The sequence below is a fragment of the Anolis carolinensis genome, chromosome 3, assembly GCF_035594765.1.
Source record: "Anolis carolinensis isolate JA03-04 chromosome 3, rAnoCar3.1.pri, whole genome shotgun sequence".
Taxonomy (NCBI): domain Eukaryota; kingdom Metazoa; phylum Chordata; class Lepidosauria; order Squamata; family Dactyloidae; genus Anolis; species Anolis carolinensis.
Genome location: NC_085843.1, coordinates 30,589,056 through 30,611,713, shown reverse-complemented (window position 1 = coordinate 30,611,713; position 22,658 = coordinate 30,589,056). Strand labels below are relative to the sequence as shown.

Here is a 22,658-nt window from a genome sequence, read left to right as displayed (position 1 = left end):
ATTCTATGATTCTATGATATCCCTTCAAGATTTTATGAAGTGAGGACACAGGCTGATGCAGGTTTTTATCAGTTTTAAGAGAACCAAATTGATTTGAACTTTTCAATTCTTAAAATCTACTTTTATCCACACTACTGGATGGGTGAGGCCACTATCTGAAATGGGCAAGCCACTACTGGCAGGCTGACTGGAAAACATTCACACCTACATCTGGTTAGAGCAAGTTCTACAGTCACTGAATTAAGATAAACTGAAAGTAAACAACTATGATAGATATGTGACAGGTCTGACAGTCAAGCATGACGTTGATCCTCTTGTGGCTAGCACAAACCACATTTTAGCGTGAGAAATGAATTGAGTCATAATAAGAAGCTGCATGTCATACAGCTCTCCTCTTGCACACTTGTGAGTTTGATCAAATAATACATTTACTTACTGAAGGCAGGCATAGGGCAAACACATAATGTAGTCTGCAGAACTTTGTTATATCAGTATTTCATAAGAGAATTTCTGGCTCAAACGTTTATTTGAAAGACAGATATTATTAAAAGAAACCAGTAATATAAATCTTTTCAGAAAAATATACCAAGGCCAAAATGACAAAGCTGGAAACAAAAATACCTGATAATCTGAGGTCATAATAAGTCCACCTGAGGTAGTGGTAGGAGGAACAACTCTGACTTTTTTCAAGGGAGGCCCCTGCGTATGACTGTTGTCTTGGTTTCCTGGATGACCAGTTCCATTTGTGTGGTTATTGCCCTGTTGCTGCTGCTGGTTCTTCTCAATTGGTTATGAGGGGGAAAAGAAAGATATAACTCAGAAGCAGTTCATATGATGGGGAAATGACAACCTGAGTAAATAAAGACAAATGAGGCTACAGGGAAACTACTAAGTACCCTGTATACTTGTGTAGAAGTCTACCTCAAGCATAAGCCAGGGGTGGTTTTGAGGGCCAAAATTATGGTTTTTGATATAGCTCGTGAGTAAACTGAGAATAATTTCACATAGAGGGAGAAGTGCCAGCACTGTTGAAAGGATCCAGCTAACCACTTAGCCATTCTAAAAGGCCAGAAGCAGGGCCGTGGCAGGAGCGTATAGGGGGTCAGTGCTTCTTTTCAGTTCTCCTGGGATGGACTAAACCAGGGGTCCTCAAATTTTTTAAGAGGGTTGGCCCACAATCCTTCAGACTATTGAGGGGGCAAATTATCATTTGAGAAAAAAAAATGAACAAATTCCTATGCACACTGCACATGTCTTATTTGTAGTGCAAAAAAAAAAAATGAAAGAATAATACAATATTTAAAAATAACAACAATGTTAACCAACATAAATCTATCAGGATTTCAATGGGAAGTGTGGGTCTGCTTCCAATGAGATAGTCAAGTTAATTAGGATTGTTGTTGTTGTGTGCTTTCAAGTCATTTCAGACTTTTGGCAAGCCTAAGTCTAAAACTGAGGGCGGGGGACAGGATCCGGCCCACAGACCTTAGACCCCTGGACTAAACTCTTGTCTTTTGCCACTCTAATCAGAGCAGGGAATGGTTCATATATTTTTTTTAAAGGTAAGAACTAAGATATACTATTTACACTGACCCGTGGAAAAGTCAACCCAGGTGTTTTTGGAGCCAATTTTCTGACAAAAATTTCTAGATTTATACATGAGTATATACAATATTTAAAACCCTATCATATTATTTCTACATTAAATTACAGATTTCCACAAAAATTAAAACAACCTAAAGATAACATACAATCAAATATTCAACCAGAAATTAATTCCAACCTATTTATATGGGCTGTGATTACAACTGTCATTGTGATTACAACTTTAGGAAAATCAGTTCACAATCAGGAATTAGAGTCATCAGTATTCTTTCTGATGCAGGTAGTAAAAAGAATCCTATTTCATTTGAAAAGCTGATCACTCTATCTTGTTATCCTCAAAAAATCCATACCAACAATTTAAAAATGTCTAGGATATTGTAAAACCATATATTACTTAGATCACATGCCCTTTGCTGCTTAGAAAATAAGGCGGCAATCAATATGTCCACTATTAATTTTTTTTAATTATAGCTATTCTCTCAAATGGGAAAGTAATATTCTGCCATGCAATATTTTTCTTTCATTGTGAAGTGCAAGTTGTGATCTCAGAATGAAGGGGGCTCTTTGAGAGTATGTGTCAGAAATTGCACTTCTCTGATCCTCTCCAATAATTTCATTCTGATTTTGTCTTTCATTTTTCAGTACTCAGCTTCATGTATGAGTTTTCAAAGAATTTCATTCCTTTGCATTATACTGCCCAATAAACTAATTTCTATGTTGCAAAATGTACCCCTTTATCTGTCTCATGACTTCAGAGTGCATCCATATAGGTACCAAGGAAACCCAACATGGGTTTCATAAATCTACTAATACTGTGAAATGTGAAATCTTTGACTAATATTCATTCCTTGGGTTTTTTCCTCTCATATTGATTAATTCTGCACATACTCTTAAACTGTTCCCTTAAATTTTGAGATCACAATTAATTCTATATAAATTTTGTATTAATAGTAAATAAATCCCATTGCTGTAAGCAGATAACTATCCATTTGAAGGAATGGATATGAAATTACTGTAATTGAAGATATAGTTACAATTATGAAAAGGATCCTTCTTCTACCCTTCTCCCTCTGATGTGGATGAGAAAAACAAAGGGAAATTTCTTTTCTACACATCCTTTTCTTGTGTCTCATTGTGTGCTACTTTGGAAGGGACAGTTGATTTTGATTTGCACAGGGGAAATGATATCAAGGCCATTGGATATTAAACTTCTGCACCATGGAATCTCCCCCAACACTTAACCCTTTAAATGATGAATTATCTACTTACAAATTAATGTGATCAAAGGAAGGGTGATAGTAGAAATAGCAGGAAAAAAACCTTACATCCTTTTGAAATGTTAGATTTCTTGCAGCATTTGATATTTGGAATGAAAGGATCTATAACTGTTACATCTCTTCGCTGCATATTAATTTCTATCCCATTCCCATTATTAATAGTTTATTTTATGTTAATAATGTTTCATCTCAGCAAGAAATTAAAGTAGTGACAACAATCTGGGACCTACACATGAGAAATCTGATTGTGTGGCCTTAATAAATCATATGACTTCAAACAGAATAATTAATCTTGTCATAAATATAATTGCCCTAAATAGGCAATTATAAAACTGTATAGCTGATTAACAAAATAATATCCTCAATGTACTATCAACATAACTTTCAATTCAATACCTACTTTGTCTCCTTTGTCATCAGGCTCTTCTTCAGTTAAAAATTCTCGTTTTGGATATGGGATCTGACAACCTGCAAACACACTGTAAAACCCCACAATGATTTTAATGTATTAAAGAAGAGTTATAAGAAAGGCCAATTAGAACTGTATGTTTCTCCTACCCTATATTATACATTTTTCCAAATTTGGAAATACAGCCTATGATGAATCAGGATAATATAAAGCTTTATTATGGTGGCTCAAACTTTGCTCACAAAGGCCCTCCAACAATTTACATTCCAGTAATGAATCTCATCATTAAGTGTTCCACAAGATCACTTCTTTTGGAAATCCTATCTATATTTTCTAAAGAAAGAGAACTTCTCAGTAAGATCACCTGTGGTAGTAGGGGATGAGGATTATCAAGAATGCATAGTTTTAGAAATAAGATACATTTTAATATAAGATACATGTCATGCTGTTTTCCTTGTGTGTTTAGTTTTATTTCCTTTTTCAAGTCTATGGTTGAACAAAATGTGAATTAGATGGTCTACGCAGCTGAGCCTTTCTTTCATTTTCAAAAACGCTTTTAAAGCTCACATGTTTTAATGGTTTTGAAGTAAGGTACCTTAATCAATATACTGACATTTTACTGCTGTGGTTTTTGGGTAATGCTTTCACATTGACTGAATTGTACAGAATGTGGTAGGTTTCTCTCTCTCTCTCTCTCTCTCTCTCTCTCTCTCTATATATATATATATATATATCTTGTATTTCTATTGTTTTAAAAACAATGTTGTATAACTGTAATTCCATGTAATAGTATTGTACAGTGTCTGTCCAGAAAAACTATTTCTAAATATTTAATTTTTAAAAATACCATCACTATTTATAATGAAAAGTTATTAAAATACTGTAAGGTTAGGAAATATGCAGCCTGCATGAGGCTTTTCAAGCCATTCTTGAAGCCTCAGCCCCCAATGGGTGCTCCTACATTTTCCATAACTACCCACTGAGAAAAATGGAGAACTGTGCCAATGGAAGCCTCTAAAAGTGTGTTATCTCAGTTATCAGAAGGCAGCTTGCTTTTATCCCTCCCCAAAACATTTATCTACAGGAAAAGCAAGTTGTCTTCAAGTCTCAAGTTCCCAACAGATAAACTGAATCAAATCCTATATATTGTAATGTCACATTTAGATCTACTAGATGTAAAGCAGTACAGCAAATTAAAACCAAAAACTAGAAACCTAGTTAATATGAAATGTTTCAAGAAATCAAATAGTAAATTTACTGCAAGGTTAGATAACTGCAAGCACAAAAGCTTCCTATCAAACCATATATGTTAATATCAGGAAAAGGGCATTTTGCTTTGACTACAAACTAGTATCCTCTTGTTCATTAAATGAAATACTCAAATCTCCTGGCTAAGCCAAATGTTCTGCTCCAGGAGTCTTCTAAAAGGTTTATCAATACCACATGAATTATCCTTTCAATCAAACTACTAAGAAAAAGCACTGCAAGACTTTTGGGCTTCACTGTTTAGATAAGCCAATTATGGAACAGGTAGTAGTGACAGTACTCGATATATCACATTGGCTTAACTGGATTTACTCCCAACTACAGGCTGAACACTAATTTGAAACCAGGTTACAGGTTATCACTTCCCATGTGGTGTTAAAGTAATGACACAAGTAAAACACTCTTTAAAGGACCCAACAACATCACACAGCTGCTGCTATATAATACCTGTGTTTCCCTGATTTTTCTTCTACAGAACTCAACACAACTTTTTTTCTCAAGGTCCCATGGACTAGTATGAATCCAAGGACCAGCACTTTGACTACTATAGACCACTATAAGGTAAGATGTGCAGCTTGGTTTGAATTATTTGTCAGTTTAATCTCAAATGAGGATTTAAAGGGATGAGAAACCCCTTAGGGTTAAGCTGATACAAGGTTACATCAGTATACTTCTCATAATGACATATGAAAATATAATAATGGAACTAAAAGCCAACATTCTCCCAAGAAACATGTACTAATGCTGCATCATTTTGTTCCTAAACAACTTGTGCAAAAAAGTTACACAGAACATGGGCAGTCCTGGATTTTTTAAATATTGTTTTGTAAATTGAAGGAAGGGGGTCATGACAAAACACAAGAGAACTTCCTAATTTCACAACCACAAATCGTATGTATATAATCAATCTATTGCATTGTGTTGTCGAAGGCTTTCATGGCCAGGATCACAGGGTGGTTGTGTGTTTATGGGGCTGCATGGCCATGTTCCAGAAGTATTCTCTCCGGACGTTTCGGCCACATCTATGGCAGGCATCCTCAGAGGTTGTGAGGTATATACACACAACCTCTGAGGACGCCTGCCATAGATGTGGACGAAACGTCAGGAGAGATTACTTCTGGAACATGGCTATGCAGCCCGGAAAACACACAACAACCCCAAACTATTTCAAATTAGAAATGGAGGGGGGCTGTGCCTATGTCACCAAAAAAGACTACATATCTAATAGTCATGTTTTGTGATCCATTTGCTCCATATGTTCCAGTTATTTCCTTTTCAGAAAGGGCTCTGAGCACAATACAGTTGTTGTTGTTGTTGTTATGAGCCTCTAACTTTGACTGATCTGGGGAATTTGCCATTGGCTTCCTCTAGGACAAAGAAAGTATCTTTCCCAAGTGGATTTCTGTGGCTAGGTGGGGGATTCAAACGCTGGATTCTTGAAGTTCTAGTCCAACTTTCAAATCACTATGCCGTGTTGGCTCTTTATACACTGCACTTACTTATATTTAAGAACTAAAAAGTAGATTAGATGCGGGAATTACCATGTCTGCATTCTAACACTTTTACAACCTTCTTGGTGAAAGTTTCTTGTTACAACAGATTGGTTGTATCTCTCAGACTAATGTTTAAAGTTCATATTTACAATTAGAATAAGGACATCTGGGGGGGACGGGGGGAGATCAGATTTTCTGGGGAAAATAATTATGAAAAAGGAAGAACATCCTTTAAATCTAGATTTTGCTTGTGAAGTCTAAAGGCAGCTTTTTCCCATAGTTTATCAAATGAATTTACAAAGTAATGTAAACTAATTAGAGAATGTCATCTGGTATTTCAAAAGGGAAAAGTGGACCTGCAGGCAGTTAGCAGTTCACCATGAAGATCAGTAGCATGCATAATCAACCTGTCAGATAATAACAGGATTAATGCTATGACTAACAAGATCAAATACTCATAAAACAAGAGATTAATAGGAGCATTACTTTTAAATGGTAAATGGCACAGTAATGCAACTTCACACTGCTTGTCAAGAGTGAGAATTTCAATCACAGCTTGCCACAGTTCCATTCCATACTCATCTATGGATGCTCCAAGCAAGAAAGCATTTTACAAATACATGTTGCTAATATAGCAACCACTTACTCAGATGTGGGAAGTGGATCTTCTAAGAAATAAGGATCCTGCATAGCCTGTTCTGAGGTAATTCTCTTTATTGGGTCCATAGTAAGCAATTTCTGTAGCTGAGCAAAGTTAAAACACATAAGACATTTGGTGCTGTCAAAACAACCAGGAAAAAGATTTACTACAAGGTTTGCTTATGACATTTTGTTATAACCATCAGCAGAGACAACAAGTAAAGCTCAGTGGTGGAGGATATATTATGTCTTTTGCAGCTCCACCTGAAAGCCTGTGAAATTAGTATGCTGAGCTACATGGAGGATTGACCTGCCAAGCCAGCTTCCTAATGATCATTAGTGCCTCTACAACCTGAGAACTGGATTATCTTTATGAACAAGTCAAGACATCACCCGTAAAGGAGGTTAAAAAGTAACAACTTGCTTATTAATTATTATTATTATTATTTAGTATATTACAATAAAACAGTCTACGCCTCCCAAATTTAGGATAAACCAGACCGATAGTTTAAATATCAATATGACAGACAAATTAAATCTCAAAAACTGTTTTGGCCACTTGTTTTGGCCAGGCAGCAGTAACGAGATTAAAGGACAGCAATGGTATGAAGATCAATACTCCCATATAAGGCCATATATCATTGGTGTTTTAATATGGTTTTTAATATATGTATTTAATGTTATTTATTTATTTATTTATTTATTTACTTGCAGTATTTATATTCCACCCTTCTCACCCCGAAGGGGACTCAGGGCGGATCACATTATACACACATCAAACAGAGACCGAGACAGACAGACGCAGAGGCATTTCATATGTGCATTTTAACTACATTGTAACCCATCTCAAGCTGTGAAGAAAGCAGGTAACAATGTGTTGTTTAAGGCTTTCATGGCTGGAATTACAGGGTTGCTGAACATGGCCATACAGCCACAACAACCCAAAGCAGGTAACAAGTAATAATAATACTCCTAACCCCTTGCCATTAGAGGGCTAGTGCTAAATCTTTATGAAAATACTAAGTCCGGTCATCTAAGACTCCTGAGAAGAACTATATATACAGTATTACCTGCAGGCAACAGTTATGATCTCAACAAAGGAGAGACCCCCTCCCCCCCCAGCCCAGTCACAATTCTAAGAAATGATACTCATATGTTCTATAGTCACTTCATGCTGTTTTAATGAGATTTGTTCATTATGGTTTTAGAATAAACAGAAACATAAAAGAAAGAACAGGTGAACTATACAAACAACAGCAGTGTGGCTAAACCCAGGTCTCTTTTCAGAGCAAGAAGGCAGAATATATCACACCATTTTGAAGAGAAAACTATTAACACCCACTTAACTAATATAAATTAAGATTTCAGGTTTTATTTGGGCACTTCAGATTACTTTTTCTGGACCCATAACACTATGAAATAGAACACTTAATAAGAATTCAACTCTACAATAAATTATTTTGTGCAGAAATGCAATGGAAAGCATTTAAGCAACTCAAATTAATCTTTTGGAAACTGTGTAAGAATTTGAAGGGAATGATTAGATACAATTAGAAGCTTACCAAGTGGAATGCTTTGCTATCTGGCTTAACTTTGTGTTTCTCCATATATTTGATAAGGCTGCAGTTGGTATACCTGTAAGAGAACAGACTCATAACAAACTTTCCTTGCATTTAACTGACCAAAAAACACGTTTCCTGTCTCCTTTAAAGAAAATTGATATGTACTATCTGATCTACCATATCTGTAATTCAAAATGGTGCCAGCATTCTGAGAAACTAACCTTGAGCCATACACTGCATTATATACAGCAAACAGAAATAACCTCCCATTATCATAGATCTGGTCCTAAAAGTATGGAATAAAAAGCTGCAAAAAGCTATTGGCAATCAGTAGCTCAGTATCCCTTTTATGCAATTTAAAGTAACAGAGAAGTGGTAGAAGTTTGATAATGGCTGTTAAAAACCTTCAGAAGCCCACCCTTTCAACTTTACACCTGAAAGCTGAAGAACTATATTTTTTAATACAACAGATTCTGTACGACTAAGCCATGGTAATTTTATACATACATTGTGTTCCTTCCAACTTCAATGTTATCTAGCCAATAAGCAAAGTGGAGTAATGGTTTCTTTTGAATAGCTTTACAAAAGCTCATAGGCCTGTATTGTACTGTACAAAAATACACACATTTTGATTTGGTTTAGCAGACATCACTATGTCTGGTCATCACAGATACCTTCCTACGGATGTATCCCCCCCTTTCCACTCCATCACAGTGCTTTTGTCTGCAAAAGCCAAGTACAAAATGAAATGTCCATTCTGCCCTCATTTTTACCATTCAGCCCTCATTTCAACCAATGACAAAGAACTTGAGAGATGTGATCTACGAGCTGGGGTTTGACAGAATAAGAGGACAGAAAAGAGCTAATAATCAAATAAATTAGGTTGCTGAATGGGTGAACACGTATTATTTCAGGTTCCATCAAAATTTCTTAGAATATTTTCACAAAACTCACGTATTTCTTCGGAAATCTTTCATTAACGTTGAATGCTCAGGCATCTTTTTAATATCTTCCCAATCTTTATCTATAAAGTGAATATTAGTATAATTTCATCTTGTTACGCAGGTAATAGGATATCAACACTTGCACATCTAAAACTATTGTCTTCTATTTCTTTTCTATTTCTATTCTATTACTTTTGTTTCCTGTTTAAGTCTGACAGAAAAAGGAGTAAAATTCTCTTCACATAGCTCTGGCCTTCTCCTTTTCCTATCTTCCAAAAGGTTTTGCTATTAATTAAAACCTAAAATAGGGTATACTGAAAACTAGAGCACCCCAATCTGACAATAAACTACATCAATTATTTGTAAAATGTCTTTTTAAAAAGGAGCATAAAGTAAATAGTGAAATAATGCTAACTCAGCCTCCCAGATTGTTTCTTAATTTGAAGACAATTCCATTTGTAACATTCTTTTTAGACTGAGGTAACATCAACTGCATAACTACTGAAAGATATGAAAAAAATATATTTTCCAATGGCTGCTATGACTTTTTCGAAGCCTATTAACATTTCAGTAAAAGCAACGTAAGATCTCAGACATTTTAAATTGGCATTGAAGTGCTCTCCCTTCACCTATAGATCTACATTAATAGCTCTTGATCTTTTCAGACCTCTGCCCCACCCCAAGCACCAACACAGGGCGCAAAGGTGTTTTTATATATCTATCTATCTATCTATCTATCTATCTATCTATCTATCTATCTATCTATCTCAGGTTATTCTTTCCACTCTTCTCCATATCTCAACCCCTTTTTCCTTCCCATGCCATAGCCTACTTGTATTTTATACTCCTCTTTTAAAAAATATAAAAAAAAAATAATAGTGGTGACTAGCATCATAGAGCCCAAGAAAGTTACTTTGGACTGCACTAGAATCAATCTAGAATCAATAAGCCAGGAGGACTAGAGAGGATTCCCAAAAAGTAATGTTTCCAACCTCTGCATTTGCAATTATATAGTCAAGTTGTGACTAAGAATCTGTATGTTAATGATAAATAACTTACCAAGTGTTCTATTTTATAGCAGCAAAATGTTTTTTTAGGAAAGCTAGCTTTTGCAAAGTATTAATACACTTTACTGACCAGGCATTTGATATGATAAAATGAAACATTTATCCTGGCAGCAGCAACGATAGAAATGAAATCTATACCTGCAGGAAATCCCATTACATTGAATATTCTGTCCAGCTGATCATGATGATATGGATTACTAGTTTTTATATCTTCTTGTCGGCAGTGGAATATTGGTTCCGATGTTAGCAGTTCTGCAAATATACACCCTATAGCCCAAATATCTTTAAAAAAAAGGAGGGATGAATATCAAATAGGCTTTCTAAAAATAGAAAGTGTGGTCTGAAAAATAGCAGCAAATATTATACAGGGTGCCTTCGACAACACATTAAATATTATTCATTCCACTTAAATATTTTTAAATCAATTTCATTAATTTATTTAATTTTAAGATAAATTGAATAATAGAATGACCCCTATTTTCTAAGTGCCCCAACTTAGCACAGACTAAATGCAACAGAAAGGTAAGAATGGCGTGGAACTAACACTCACTCAAACTTCCTGCCATCATCTATATATATAAAAATGTAATGTGCGGTTTTACTATGGAGTAAACAACAAAACCACTGAACCAAATCACACCAAATTTGGCCACAAAAGACATAGTCATCCAAAATATGTCTTTCAATTAAAAAAAAACCCCTAGAAAAATAGCCCAAATTACACAGGATGAGGAAGAGCCTTTCTCCCCCTAACTGCCAGTTAGAAAGGCATGCTCTGCTGCCTTTAGCACCCCACCCCCCTGCTGCCTTTAGGCCCTGCCCCCTTCATATCCTAACAACTCCCTCAGCCAAAATGGCACCCAGGGCAGAGGCAGAGTGCATTTAGGCCTCATCCACACTGCCTATAAAATACAGATTATTTGATTTGAACTGGATTATATGGCAGTGTAGACTCAAGGTCCTTCCACACAGCTATATTACCAATTTATATCTTATATTATCTGCTTTGAACTGGATTATCTTGAGTCCACACTGCCATATAATCCACTTCTAAGCAGATAATATAAGATTATAAATATAATATGAAATAATGCCTGTGGTATAATAATACAGAACAATATAATCTCTAAAACCAGGAAAGTAAATAAAGAGCAACACTCTGAAAGCAGGGAAATTGGGAATTCCAGAAAGGAAACAATCAGGGCCAGCTAACACTTCCCAACAAAGGATTCCCCCAGGCAGGAAGCAGCAAGGCTTTGAAGCTGCAAGGCCATTAAATGCTAATCAAGGTGCCTAATTGCAGTATTCATACCTGTCACACCGACTATTAATTGCTATTCAAACTGTCCAACTAAGGATTCTGCAAGGTAGAAAGCAGCTAGGCTTGCAAGCAGCAAGGCTATTCAATGCTGTTCAACCTGGGCCAACCAAGATTTCTCCTAGGTAAAAAACTCCCAGGCTTTGAAGCCACGAAGATACCCCATCCCATTCAACCTGGCCTAGCAAGGATGCCCTATGTAGAAAGCAGCCATGCTTTTAAGCTGCAAGACTATTCAGTGCAATTCAAGCTGGCCAAACAATGATTCCCCTACAAAGGAAGTAGCCAGGCTTCAAAGCGGCTCTTTGAGAGTGCTACTCCAGCTACTCTAGTATCCTCAGAATAGTGGAGAGCTCCTAAATTATTATATTCTTCAAAGAGCTGACAGGCAGCAAGTCTAGCCACAAATGTTAGCAATGGCCCCTAAGATCACAATCCTTCCATAGCCTCATCCTAGGAAGATGGTCCGGAAGCTCCAACTAGTACAACAGGCGGCAGCCAGATTAAAACTGGGGGGGCATACAGGGAGCGTACTACTCCCTTGTTAAGCCAGCTCCACTGGCTGCCAATATGCTACCGAGCCCAATTCAAAGTGCTGGTTTTGACCTATAACGCCCTAAACGGTTCTGGCCCATCTTACCTGTCTGAACGTATCTTCTCCTATGAGCCATCAAGAACACTTAGATTCATAGAATCATAGAATAGTAGAGTTGGAAGAGACCTCATGGGCCATCCAGTCCAACCCCCTTCTAAGAAGCAGGAAATCGCATTCAAAGCACCCCCGACAGATGGCCATCCAGCCTCTGCTTAAAAGCTTCCAAAGAAGGAGCCTCCACCACAGTCTGGGGGAGAGAGTTCCACTGCCGAACAGCCCTCACAGTGAGGAAGTTCTTCCTGATGTTCAGGTGGAATCTCCTTTCCTGTAGTTTGAAGCCATTGTTCCGTGTCCTAGTCTGCAGGGCAGCAGAAAACAAGCTTGCTCCCTCCTCCCTATGACTTCCCTTCACGTATTTGTACATGGCTATCATGTCTCCTCTCAGCCTTCTCTTCTGCAGGCTAAACATGCCCAGCTCTTTAAGCCACTCCTCATAGGGCTTGTTCTCCAGACCCTTAATCATTTTAGTCGCCCTCCTCTGGACGCTTTCCAGCTTGTCAACATCTCCCTTCAACTGCGGTGCCCAGAATTGGACACAGTATTCCAGGTGTGGTCTGACCAAGGCAGAATAGAGGGGGAGCATGACTTCCCTGGATCTAGACGCTATACCCCTATTGATGCAGGCCAGAATCCTGTTGGCTTTTTTAGCTGCCGCATCACATTGTTGGCTCATGTTTAACTTGTTGTCCACGAGGACTCCAAGGTCTTTTTCGCACACACTGCTGTCAAGCCAGGCGTCCCCCATTCTGTATTTTTGATTTCCATTTTTTCTGCCGAAGTGAAGTATCTTGCATTTGTCCCTGTTGAACTTCATTTTGTTAGTTTCGGCCCATCTCTCTAGTCTGTCAAGATCGTTTTGAATTCTGCTCCTGTCTTCTGGAGTGTTAGCTATCCCTCCCAGTTTTGTGTCGTCTGCAAACTTGATGATCGTGCCTTCTAAGCCTTCGTCTAAGTCGTTAATAAAGATGTTGAACAGAACCGGGCCCAGGACGGAGCCCTGCGGCACTCCACTTGTCACTTCTTTCCATGATGAAGATGACGCATTGGTGAGCACCCTTTGGGTTCGTTCGCTTAGCCAATTACAGATCCACCTAACCGTAGTTTTGTCTAGCCCACATTTTACTAGTTTGTTTGCCAGAAGGTCGTGGGGGACTTTGTCGAAGGCCTTACTGAAATCCAGGTACGCTACATCCACAGCATTCCCTGTATCGACCCAACTCGTAACTCTTTCGAAAAAAGAGATCAGATTAGTCTGGCATGACTTGTTTTTGGTAAATCCGTGTTGACTATTAGCAATGACCGCACTTGTTTCTAAGTGTTCGCAGACCACTTCCTTAATGATCTTTTCCAGAATCTTGCCTGGTATCGATGTGAGGCTGACCGGACGGTAATTGTTTGGGTCGTTCTTTTTTCCCTTCTTGAAGATAGGGACCACATTCGCCCTCCTCCAATCTTCCGGGACTTCTCCTGTTCTCCAAGAACTCTCGAAGATAATTGCCAGTGGTTCTGAAATAACTTCCGCTAGTTCCTTCAATACTCTTGGATGTAGCTGATCTGGCCCTGGGGACTTGAATTCGTTTAGAGCGGCCAGGTGTTCCTGGACAACTTGTTTCCCTATTTGGGGTTGGATTTCCCCCAATCCTTCGTCCATTCCATGTTGCTGAGGTTGAAGATGGCTTTCTTTTTGTGAGAAGACCGAGGCAAAGAAGGCATTAAGCAGTTCTGCCTTTTCCCTGTCCCCTGTCGCCATCACCCCATCTTCTCCTTGCAGTGGCCATCTTCTCCTTGCAGTGGAGATTGTCTGGGGAGGCCCTGCTCTCGGTCCCACCTGCCTCGCAGGCACGGCTGGTGGGAACAAGGGACAGGGTCTTCTCAGTGGTGACTCCTTGGCTGTGGAACACCCTCCCCAGCAACATTCGGCAAGTCCCAACTCTCCTGGGCTTTAGAAAAAGCCTAAAGACATGGTTATGTGCGCAAGCATTTAATGAATAAGTACAACGTTTTCACATGGTCTGAACTAAGATTTATGTCTGAGGATCTTGGATGAATGGATTTAAACTTACATATGTTTTAAAATTTTGTATAATGTGTTTTTACTCTGTATTGTTATTTGATTTGTATGAGCTGTTGTTTTTAGTATATTGTTTTGGGCATTGAATTTTTGCCAATTTATGTAAGCCGCCTTGAGTCCCCTTGGGTGAGAAAGGCGGTGTAAAAATGCTGTAAATAAATAACTCATAGTCACTCATTGAAACTATAGTAATCATTAGAAAAGACAAAGCACTTTACACAGTTAGTTTTTTTTTAAAAGGCTTATATGGGCTTTTTCATAATTCCTTCTAGAGAAATAATTGAAGAAGTAACAAAAACAGAATGAAGGAAAAGGAAGACAAGCAATTAATTTTGAGTGCAACAAGGGTTGCAATTATGGGTGGCAAAATAAGGGCACAACCTCGCAAATATAAATTCTGCCAATTGAAATGAAATGTTCCCTCAATCCCCAAAATTTCTAGCATGGTACTAACTTACAATTTCAGTTGAACATTTAGAAATACTGTTTAGGCATACAAAGAAAAAAAACACTGGTACAGTTACCAAGGGACTGCAAACATTTGGGGGTAGAGAGAATTTGGGGGGAGGGGGGCAATGCATTCATTTTGCCCCTCCACAGAGCCATACCTCAAGTGCCATTGAAAAACAGATCCGTCATTTCAGCTATGAGCCTCAAAACCAAAGGTTTGGCTCTAGATTTGTGAAAGCTGAATTATGCTTAGAGGCATCTCTTCTCTAATAGTAAAATCTTTGTGAATCCAACAGAATTTTTGGCATGTAGAAGTACTAAAAGTATTTGTAACATTCTTCAAAAAGAATAATAAAATCCTGGCAACTAAAGAAGATCTATCATACCCAAAATCAAAGTGATTTATTAAAATTCCAAGAGTCCAGGACTAAATATGTATAAAGCAAACAAGCAAATTACGATGAAATAAAACCAATTTTTAAGAAGTCAATGAACACTTTTTACTCACCAATAGCTTTGGTATAATGTCTTGCTCCAAGCAATAATTCTGGAGCGCGATACCAGAATGTTACAACTACTGGATCCAAATCAGCTAAAGGCTTCAAAGGTGAATTAAATAGTCGGGCAAAGCCCATGTCAGCTGAAAAAAGAGGAGGGAAAGAAACTTTAAATATTAGGATAGAGGCTGCTTAATGTAACACAGTGGTAAAATGGCTTCTCAGGGTAAGAGCTCCTGTTGAGCTCGTTTTAATGCATTATATAGGAAGCAGAACAGTATTAGATCATAGTTAACATGAACTCTCAATTAGAATTCACCAGTGTTCTGAATTAGAGATGATTAGCCATTAAAAGAGTCCAACCCATTGGAAAATGGAATAAAAATTTAAAAATATAAATGGAAAACCAAAGCAGCCAAATATTCGGCTGAATTTTTTTCCAATTCTTACAAGCTAGATAAATAATGTGGACAAAACAAAATACAGTTCTAAAGAACCCAAGCAATATGACAGTTGGTATCTTTTCATTCAGTGAACCCAGGAAACTGATACAATGATGTCTTCACTAACAACCCTTATCAATTATACCTGAAATTTCATTCGGGACAAGAAAGGAAGAATTCCCAATTTCTGATGCTCTCCGTTGCCCCGACAATTTTCATATACGGTACTTGTAAGAATTTACCATATTAAACTCCAAGCGTGTTTGCACCTGTACTCTTAAACAACAACAGGCTACGCCAGAACTAAAGCATTCCACTTTTATTGCTATTTAACAACATAGGTGCAAACAATGCCTTGTATTCCACAAATTCGAGTAGACCTGAAAGTGTGAAGCTGGAGTTGTAGGGCATATAAGAACCGAGCCGGCTTAAAAAATATAATGCTACAATGTTTTTAAAAGGACAGGTTCTAGACCTCACATTTTCACCAGAGATAAACTCCGTTCAATTTGCTCTACAAACTGGAAGTTTCTTTATCTAAACCTATTTAACACTTTATTATGCTTCATTTTAAAAGTGAAAAAATAATAAAATGTAGCTGATGGAGCGGGGAAAAACTTGCTGATACAGTCTCTATGGCTAAGATAGTTCCAAAGCTGAGTTTGGAAAAAAGCGGTAAGTGGAAGTCTGTTTTGTCTGATCATCAAAATAAAATTAAAAGCCTTCAGTTTATCACAGTGATGGCTGATATTCATTGTGGCTGGCGGGTCAGTAGGCAGAGTAACTAAATGTAGAACCAGCAACAATTCTATTTTGGTATGCAACTTTCTGATTTGTAAGTTCTAAGTTTCAGCCTTCTACTATTCAAGAAGCTGTGCTAGAATCCACCCCTACTTTATTGTACTTCGGGAAATTAATCTTGCAATTACTGGCACTGGATGGCTCAGAATTGGCTCTTTTATGTCCAACCATTTCGTATCCAACTAGTTTGGGGAGCAATATTTTCCCATAATGTTGCCAAAAGCTAATCCTTGCAAAGAGAGGAGGCAGTCAATTTCCAAGTAATCATGGATATTATAAGCTACCACAAGAAGCACCACTGGTCTAACCTTTTGCTATCTGTATTCTGCTGAGAAGAGGATTTCATTTCACCTGGGTTTGGCACCATATTTACAAACCTTTAAGTAGTCATTAAGTGCTCTATATCGGATGAATTCTATTCCTTTTGAACTGAATGATCAAACAGCAATTGGCTTCAAAGAAGAAACAGTGGAGGGCCAGAAAGAAGTACAAACCTCTGCTTTTAACAAACTGTTCAGTCACATGCAATTAAAAATTGTGACTATGCAATTTTTATGTAATTTATCAAGCAAGTCATTTCAGAACATTAGTTGAAAGGAATAGAAGAGGGGAAAAAACTTTAAATATAAACTTCTAGGTAATTTCACTTATAAAATCTATGATGTACATTAGATTCCTCCTGGTGTACACATATGTCCTTTGGACACTGGTTTGTTTCAATGGCATGTTGGGGCACGATATCCCAATAGTGGAATTTATGATTACATTAGACTTAAATTAAGAATCTTTTGTAATAAATGGAATTTCTGCATTAAAAGAAAATTTCACAATAGAAACTTGACCAGTGCTAATGGATTCTTTCCATTTCAAAACATTTTGGTTTTTTTAAAACTCCTCTGACTGATGTTTGTGATCATTTCTTCTGTGCTTCCTTTAGCTGAAAATCTGGTCTATTCAAACAACAATGCTATCACTAACGTTCATTTTATTGTTTGATATTTTTTATTACTCTGTTGTTATGCAAAATTAGATTTTTATTGAAAGGGAAGGAATTTTGGGTTAACCCTTTTCCTCAACCCCTGAACACTATTTAATCTTTGTCCACCTTTGACAGATTCTATTTCTCTTCCTTTGATGAAATTTCATCTGTGATCCAGCAAGAGTTAACATTATTAACCTAGCAATGAAACCTTAAGAACATTCTGTCTTAAATGCTACACTGGGACTTATCAAAGATATAAACATACCAATTTTTACTCTTCCTCGCTCAGGACCTTCACCCATAACTAAAATATTAGCAGGTTTCTGTGGAAAAAAAATAAATATACAATACATATACCAAGATAAACCTAAACATTTCCCCTAAAATTAGCATCTTTATCTTTCCAATTTTAAATCAGAATGCAGTGGCTTATAGTGATAATGCCTATTAATTATTAGTTAGTTGTAAGGCCATACAAGCAGTCGAATATATTTCCTTGTCAATTTGAAATTCCCCTTCTTAAAAAGCTTCCACACAAAAATTCCTATCACTTAAATAATTATTAAAGGTTTCAATCCAGAGTGCACAGAGGGAAGATATTATTTCTCCCTGCCTCTCCAACCTCCTACATTAGCCAAGCACGGATAGTGATCTACCACATATATTAGGTATCTTTACAGAAATACTGAATGTAGAAAAGACTGAATTCTACACAAAATGGGATGTTTTATTTTGAAATCAGGCCAAACACCTTTACTTTGAAGTTCAGTCTGAATATATAAATTGCTCTACAATTATAACTGGTACACTACACCTTTTAAAGTCACAAAACAGTCATTGGGCATTAAGGCTCACTGCATATATACCTTACCCTCTTATCCAATATATTTTTATCTCACCATTGTTCACACAACATAGTTTTCTCATCAGTAACTGCTTTTGGAAATATTTATAAGTGAGAAACAAAGAGATTGTACAATTACTTCCAAGTGTTGTAAAGCTACACCAAACTTTATTGCTATTTTCTGAAAAGTTTATGAACCTACAGAAAATGATAATTAATTACAATATTTCAGCAGAGTAAAACATAACCAACATAGAAACCAACTTTAGGAAGAACTTTGGAGAAAAGATGCTACCAATACAACACTTCCAAGTAACCTATCATATGAATATGTACTGTATATCCCGATCAAAATATTATCACAACAGTGAAGGTGACTACTTTAAAATATAAAGTGCTAGATAAAGTACATCAAAGAGGCTTTGATGCATGAATGAAAATACCTTTGACAGGAACAGATATAATCTGTTATCATTACAGGAAGAGCGTAAGTGAGAAAGAATAAACAACAACAGATCTAACAAAGCATATGCATGACTCTGAACAGGTTGAAAGAAGGCTAAAATCCTACTTCAGTAAGATGTGCACTTCGGGCTAGAAGAGAGCTAAAACTGGCAATGGCATCATTAAGCTATCAACACTAACAATAACAGATATGATATATTGTGAACAAATTTGGGCAGAATATGCAGCAATGCCTTTCTTGTCTAAACTGGTATCATGCAATCAAACATTGTGCAGAAACATTCTGCAAAATCACTATTTCACAAAACGATGGGTATCCAGCTTCTATTTACTGCCAAATAATGTGTGCTTCCAAAATATCATTCTAGGAGTTTGTAATTCTCATGTTTTATTCTCTAACCCCTTTCCACCACCTCCTCTATTTTTGAATTGCATTTTCTAAAAAAAGTTAACGTGAGCCATAAATTTCTTCATGTCAAAATAGAGATAAGAATTCATATTACTCTTCTAAGTGATTATTTCAAAATTGTAACTTGCCTTTACTTTGCTTGTTTTAGTGTCAAATGCTAAAGATTCATAGTCAAAAACCAATTTAGATCAAAATCCTATCTTTTTCAATATCGTGCAACTGTGTTAATTGTGCATTTTTACAACTTCTTATTTCCATCTAATTTGGTTGTAGTTGCTCCTGGTCAAGATTATTGCTTGCTGCTGTTGTTGTGGCATATTTACATTAACATTATTAGACTGGTCTTGGGTTACATACAGTTGCTGAATTGTAATAAATCTGTATCAATTAAGGCATCATTCTACATCATGAAACATTAATAAGTTGTTAATATAACAAAATCTTACAAAAACTGTTTTTGTAAGATATTTCACTATGGTTTTCCATTATCATTCCAATGAACCTACTGTTATTAAGTAAATATTTAACCCAACTCTGTACCATGCAAAATTACATTTCAGTATCTTAACATAAACACAGTCCTATACATAATCTTCACAAATCTTCACAAAGGTTTACTGAGTGTAACATATCACTTGGTTGATTTGAAAGCAAACACTTTTTCTGAAGTAAAATCCAGGCTTAAAAGATGGATTTTATAAGCAATTTAATAAATCAGGACAAATCAATTATGGGATCAGCTACTTACATTTCCTTTCCTAATGGCTAGCTCAAACATGATGCCACTCATTACGCATATTCCCACCCTGCAAAGCATAATATCACATCATGGCATGACTTACAGTGAGAACTGAATAATGGAGCTATACCAAGAACTCACAAGTGCTCAGATTTTCCATTTAATTGGATATAAATCAAGATATATGTTTCAATTGTGATATGTCAAGAGACTATAAAATATTTACATCAAATCCAAATGACATGAAAACATTTTGAGCATTAAATTTTGAATGTTCAGTTACTGGAATACAACAACCATCACGCCTTTAAAAAATCACAGATAAAAAGACTTTTCAAATATAAGACCAGAACTATATGTCTGCTTATTTGACATCAACAGCTGAATTTTTTCAGAATTTCTGTCCTCCATCTCCAACACAAGGGGTACAATGCAGCTATGATGATTTCAGATGAATTTGTATGACCCTGTTTCCATAATTATTAATACTATAAAGCTATGTAATATCTGTATACTATGAAAGGCTGGCACATTACTAAAGATAGCAATAAGAGCTTTTTGCTAATTTTGTATTACACAAGAAGCCGCTTCTACTCTGATCCTCTCAGGAACACATTCTACCTTCAGTTTATTTTGTCATTTGAAATTTTCAAAGTGCACTGTTAATGTATTTCATAATTGCTCTTGAATAGCTAATTTATTACCTAGGACTATTAAATCTTTTTGTATCTTGTCAGTTAACATGTTTTCCAGAAGATTCAATTTATTTTCCAATTTTCATCCTATCTTACTTATCTGACTTCAGCAATGACTTTCAACCCTGTTACAGATAAAAATATGTTTTCATTCTTCCAATTTAACTGTCAGTGTAGTATACTTATTGCTGACCATAACTTTCAAATCAGATCCATAGTCAGACTATGGATCTAGTCTTAAAAATAAATGGAGATTTTAATACCCCCTTCCAACTATTAAATTTATCAAACAGTGAATACTCGTATCCATCACCTTGATCCCTCCAGATATTGTTGGACTACAGCTCCTTAAAGCTTTTATGGGCAATACTGGAAGATGTTGGACATATAAACTCCCCTGAAAGTCTGGCTCTGGTAAACTATGTTGGAGAATATATTCAACTAAGAGTACTGTAAATAATATCAGTTACCCAACAATTCACGTCATGCTCAACTAACAAGACTTCAAAAGCTGAAGTTCCGTGCATTTATTTGTCTGAATGTGTTTTAACCTGTTTTCTGTCCTCCTGTTACGATTTAGGTTGTGTACTGGATTCGGGGGAGGGGGGGATACAACCCTGTTAGTTGTCATGAACATCTTTGTGATCTGTAATACAATCAAACTTAGTACCCGGGTCATCTAACCTGAGAGTGGGGTGGAGTGGGCACATATGTCATTGCAGCTCTGGTCCTTTCCATTGGGGAACACCTAGGATCTTCTGGGCTGCTTCTTCTGGGTTTTATATTATTTCTTATGTTTATTAATTTTCAGAAGACATTGAGGAAGCTTAACATATCCAACATGCATAACATTCAGCTTTACCTTTCACTCCTACCTACAAGTTCCTAGGAGGCTAAGGAAGTCTGTATGCGGTTTACAAACTGATGAGAACAAACAATTTGAAGGTTAATCTTGGAACGATGGAGGTATTGTCGTAAGTAGATCTTCTACCTAAAGGGATTGCAATTTACCCTGGACCCAGCATTACTTTAGGAAGTACAGATGCCATTGGTGACTAATAGTGCCTTATATCAGCTTTGACTAATTTGCCAGCTGTGTACTTATCTGGATAGCCATTTATACCGTTCCATTATATCCGTGTTAGAGTACTGTAAAGTTCTTTATGGGTGGCCTTTGAAAACATTTCACAAGCTTCAGCAACCACATAATACAATGCTTAGTTATTTGTGAAGTTAAGAATCTAGGCACATAATACCAGTTATCCACCAGCTAACCAGGTACTCAGCATGACTCCATGCCCATTTGAAAAAGCCCACCATTGGTTTTTAATCCCTAACTGGTTAGGGAACATATCCATATCCATGAAAGAGCTAGTCAGAATAACCTCATGCATTTATCCATGAAAATGTACCTCATCCAAGCTATTACATGTTCTTAAAAATGTCATTTTACTGCTGATTATATGATGATTTTTCTTTTTAAGCCTTCTTTTAAAAGTTAATGGAAAGAGCTTATCCCATCTAAAACAGCGGTTCTCAACCTGTGGGTTCCCATGTATTTTGGCCTACAACTCCCAGAAATGCCAGCCAGTTTACCAGCTGTTAGGATTTCTGGGAGTTAAAGGCCAAAACATCTGGGGACCCACAGGTTGAGAATCACTCATCTAAAACCTAAAAGAAGTGTTGACTCCCCCTATTTTTCTGTCATGGCACCACTTTTAGCCACGTTAAGTGCCTAGGTGAAAAAATGGTGGAGGCCAGTAGTGGATGGTCTCTGAGAGCGTGCTGGTACTTTCCTCTCTTGTAGAAAGACCTTTGACTTATCAATGGGTCAGATCAAAATCCATAATTTTGGCTCCAAATCTTGCCTTTGACTTACACACGTCAACTTATATATGAGGCCAACTTATACATGAGTATATACGGTAATTCCGCATTTCAACATGTACTTTGAAGTTGGAACAACCTGGTCAATACTAAACAGCCCTTGTTACCCATGGCCTCCCCAAATAGTAAAATATTGTATA

General features: G+C 36.8%; 1 protein-coding gene across 6 annotated transcripts in view; it reads right to left on the bottom strand.

The window, feature by feature from the left end:
• cdk8 (cyclin dependent kinase 8) overlaps positions 1–22,658 on the bottom strand; it is a 63,951-nt gene that overhangs the window by 7,231 nt on the left and 34,062 nt on the right. For 2 of the 6 annotated variants that reach the window (XM_062974662.1, XM_062974665.1), the window contains exons 5-12: positions 17,745–17,802; positions 15,265–15,396; positions 10,401–10,544; positions 9,206–9,275; positions 8,252–8,324; positions 6,697–6,794; positions 3,283–3,361; positions 622–780 (exon numbers count right to left, since the gene is read on the bottom strand). In XM_062974662.1, the coding sequence (XP_062830732.1) occupies positions 622–780; positions 3,283–3,361; positions 6,697–6,794; positions 8,252–8,324; positions 9,206–9,275; positions 10,401–10,544; positions 15,265–15,396; positions 17,745–17,802 (813 nt within the window). Of the gene's footprint in view, positions 1–621; positions 781–3,282; positions 3,362–6,696; positions 6,795–8,251; positions 8,325–9,205; positions 9,276–10,400; positions 10,545–15,264; positions 15,397–17,744; positions 17,803–19,945; positions 20,004–22,658 lie in introns of all 6 variants that reach the window. The other 4 variants (XM_016996318.2, XM_062974663.1, XM_062974666.1 and 1 more) reach the window with 4 other exon arrangements.